Source organism: Microtus ochrogaster, chromosome 5, assembly GCF_000317375.1.
Source record: "Microtus ochrogaster isolate Prairie Vole_2 chromosome 5, MicOch1.0, whole genome shotgun sequence".
NCBI classification, from domain to species: Eukaryota; Metazoa; Chordata; class Mammalia; order Rodentia; family Cricetidae; genus Microtus; species Microtus ochrogaster.
In genome coordinates, this window is record NC_022012.1 from 31210982 (window position 1) to 31215064 (window position 4083).

The 4083-nt window shown below is 37.3% G+C and overlaps 1 protein-coding gene across 2 annotated transcripts in view; it reads right to left on the bottom strand.

Annotated features, from left to right (window-relative positions):
• Positions 1–294: 294 nt before the first annotated feature.
• Positions 295–4083, bottom strand: part of Spa17 (sperm autoantigenic protein 17) — a 17121-nt gene continuing 13332 nt past the window's right edge. The window contains exons 5-6 of one of the 2 annotated variants that reach the window (XM_026778982.1): positions 1803–1892; positions 295–445 (exon numbers count right to left, since the gene is read on the bottom strand). In XM_026778982.1, the coding sequence (XP_026634783.1) occupies positions 413–445; positions 1803–1892 (123 nt within the window). In that variant the 3' untranslated portion in view covers positions 295–412. Of the gene's footprint in view, positions 446–1262; positions 1893–4083 lie in introns of those variants that run through there. The other variant, XM_005347054.2, reaches the window with a different exon arrangement.

Below are 4083 nucleotides of genomic sequence, written 5' to 3' on the forward strand. Positions count from 1 at the left end.
TTTTCCATGAAGCAGAAAATTTCAAAGACAGTTCTGCCTATATTGGAAGTTTGCCAGTCACTTTCTTCTGTATCCTGCATAATGTCTAGCAAAGTCTTTCACGAAGCAGGAACCCTGAAAGACCATCTTATCTTTAGGCAAGTTCAGCAGTCACTTTCCGGGGGTCCTGCATGTCCAGTTCACATAGCATACCAGGCAAGGGCTTAAAATTGTATCAATAAACCAAAATTTACACCAATGTAAATCTCTAAAGCATATCCCCCCTTTAAATGTAAACAAACATTTATAAACAATATTTGGGAATATGGACATAATTCTTCTCCAAACTGCTTCCTGCTGTTTATTGGGTGAAGTAAGTTTTTGATGGGTGTTCAAGAAAACCTTTCAGGGGCTCTTGGTCCATCAACCCACATTAGCCTGGAATGAATCCACAGGTTCTCATCCTCTGTGGAAACAAAAGAAGAACCTCTTTTCCAAAACAACAAACATATCCTTAGACCCAAATTATGAAGTCAAGATACCATTATAATATACATGCTGGTTTAGCTTAGCAACCCATTCAATGAAATGTCTTTCTGTACTTAGCTCTTTAACAGTCAAAAAATTCAAAGAAAGCACAATAATATAAATAACCCAGACTATCTGTGTATATTCCATATTTACATGGCTTATTTGTTTTTAGTCTATTACTTTTTAATATTTATTTTATTATCTTTGCTCTGTCTCTTTAAAGACAAGGAACATCAGTGGGGAGGGCAGGAGCTTTACTTACCTTTGTAACAACTCAAACATTAAAAGGAAATTAGGGCTCAGTCAGGGCCCTGGAATTCATCACCACCAACACCGAGAAGAAACAGAAAAGCAGACTATACTTAAAAGGAAGTGAGGTTATCAGCAGAAGAGAAAGATGAGCTGAAGCCCAGATTCCAAGGGTCTTAAAGGTAGAGTAGCTTTACTCACTAGTTGTCAGTATGCCAACCATGATAATCTAAATGTGGGCAGAAAGGAAGTTCTCCTCCAACCATTATCACCTGGAGTTCTGGCCATCAATAAATTTAAACTGAGCCTAGAGTCTCAATAGTTTACCCTGAGACAATGCCTGGCAGGCCGAGATTATCTGACTCTCACCCAAGAGCAGACCATTCAAAGGAAATTCTTGGCATTTCAAGCACTGTAGATAGAAACACCTGCCAGCACTTCACCAGGACACTCCTAGACAAATGTCAGCCAATCAGGGGTCCTGGACCTCAGAGACCCCTCACCCCCACCCTTTACTACTATAAAAACCCAATTCTAATTGAGCTTGGGGCTCTCCAGATACTCCAATACGTTGGACTTGAGGAGAGACCGAGTTTGCAAACTTTACTAAAATAAAGGCTCTTTGCTTTTACATATGGGACTCGGTTTCCTTTGTTGGCTTTTGTGGGGACCCACAAATTTGGGCATAACAATCAGACCACAACTCAAGGTCTGAAGTGTCAGGCACTACTGTTCAGATGCTGAATATATATATGTAAGCTGGGGACAAGTAGAGATGATCCTCCTGGTCCCAAGGAAGTCTTCATGGGGTGTGTTTCAATGCCATGTTTACTAAACAAATGCTAATGACAGATTTTCACAACAACAACAAATGCTATTCCACTACATCAAATCTCCCTTACTGAGGAAAAAAATGACAATCACAACATTGATGGATTTGGATTACTTTTTCATGTTTTCTAGGGTGGGGGGTAAAGCCAGTATCCTCACTTGGCTTCCTCTCCTTTCTCTTGTTCACTTTTATCTGACTTCATTTTCTTTACCTCTTCTCTGGCCACATGTCCCCGGAAGACAGATTGTATTTTGAGAGCAGCAAACTCCTCCTTTTCTCTTTCTTCCTCAGTTAACTCCTCCTTCATTGAAAGAAGAGAAAGTGAGACCCTTTTCCAGAATGTTGCCTCTTAGATGCCGTAGAAAGGAATGTATAGATTTAACTAATTTACAGATGCAACTATCTGAAGTCTGTTGCTTCCTGGGGGATTTTATACATTGTCACACACTGTGTATGTACCAAAGGCTACATGCCAAAAGAGCATACATTCAGCTTGCTACTCTTCAATATGTCTTAATACAAGATCGTTGCCAACTTCTTTTCTCTTGTTTCCAGACAGCACCTATTTAATGTTTCCTGAGAAATAACCTTTTGTTTAGGGTGGGGAAGCAAGAATTATTGAAGTAAGTACTGTTCTGTGTTAATACCAGCATATGTGCTATTTTGAAGTAATTGTGATTATACAAGACTGATAAATGTTAATTCTAATTTCTAAATGTTTAGACAATTAAAACCACACATTAAGAGGTGGAGCACCAAAGAGAAAGTCAATTTACTATTAGTAAATTGGACTTATCAGGGTTGGTTAAACAGCGACATACAGTTTCTTCTTTTTCTTTTAAATTTAGGTATAATTTACAGATGGCAAAATTCATGGATCCTAAATGTAGAACTGAAAAAAATATGGCCCTCAATATATCTTTTTTAAGCTACAGAAACGATAAGTACACATTTAAAAAATCCTCAAGTTATCATTTGTAGTACAAGTCGAAACATTTTCACCTCCTCAAATCTTGCTCCTAAAAAGTACCCTTTATTGTAGGTTGCGTGTCTCTGTGTGTATTTGTGTATGTTTATACATCCTTATAAAATTTCTCTGTGAGTTCATTTACATGAAGACATATTTGTTTTTCAGTTTAAAACAAGACCATGCTAATTGGAGTGCTCTATAGCTACTTTCCCCATGAAACAAGATATCTGGGCTCTTTCTTCTATGCTATTATTTCATATATAATTTTGCTCAGTTTTAAGGGGAGGGACATGGACATTGTGTTCCATTGTACTGAAATGTATTATTCAGTCAACTATCGATGGACCTTTGAGCTATTCAAAGCTATTCACGCTATTTCATATTTCAAACTGAGTTAAGTTTAGCTCTTAAACTTTTAAATACAAATAGACAGGCATAAAATTCTTTGAGGTGATTCTCCAATATGGGCAAGTGAATTACTCTTAAGTTAAAAATCAATGGGACCATAACACAAACTTGTAGTAGCTTATAAAAGACAATCTACAAGAGAAGTAAGGAAATGGCTCTGCCTTTCTATATTCCCTGAATCCCTATTATGTCGGATGCCACTGTTAGATCATTTAGATTGTAGTAGTATTATTCTAGATTAGTTAAATAATGTAAGGAAAGGTTGGTGTAAAGTCAAGGACCCCTGAGGTGCACATCATTTTAGGTATCAATATTGCTAACTGAGATACTAGGACATGAAACGAAACTCAAAGGTTTGAACTCTGACATTGTACAGAATGAATTCTTTTATGCAAAACCTTGCTTTTCTTTTTCCTTTTTTTAAAAGATGGGGTTACATTATGCAGCCTTGTCCATCCTAGAACTAACTCTGTAAACCAGGCTGGCCTTGAACTCACAGAGATTAAAGGCATGCACCACAGCCACCACCACCAGACAAAGCCTGTTTTTTAAATTAGTTTGGACTATGAAGAATACAGGTAATAATGTTCTGGTAAATGTTTAACTGGCTCTACAGGGAAATAATAGAACAAACAACATTGCCTTCCTAAAATACCACCAAAACTCTGGTTTGTACTGTTTACCTTGGTCTCAATACTTTTAGTATTTTAAGTTATCAAAATGATGTTTATTGCATTGTGGACAATTATCTACAAGTAATGGCTTTAGCACACCACTGCATAGAAATAGGTAGTCTCGTTGAGGGTGGATTTTCCTATGTGTAGGTGGTTTGGACGTAGAATATCAAGGCAGGAAATTATTTCTATAGAAGACCTTGATCCAACAGTCTGCTGTTTGCAAGAAACACATCTCAACCACAAAGACAGACATCTACTCAGAGTAAGGGGTTGGGAAAAGGTGTTTCAAGCTAACGGTCCTAAGAAAAAAGCAGGTGTGGCCATTCTAATTTCTAACAAAACTGACTTCAAACTAAAATCAATCAGAAGAGATCGAGATGGACACTTTATACTCATAACAGGAACAATTCATCAGGATGAAGTCTCAATCCTGAATA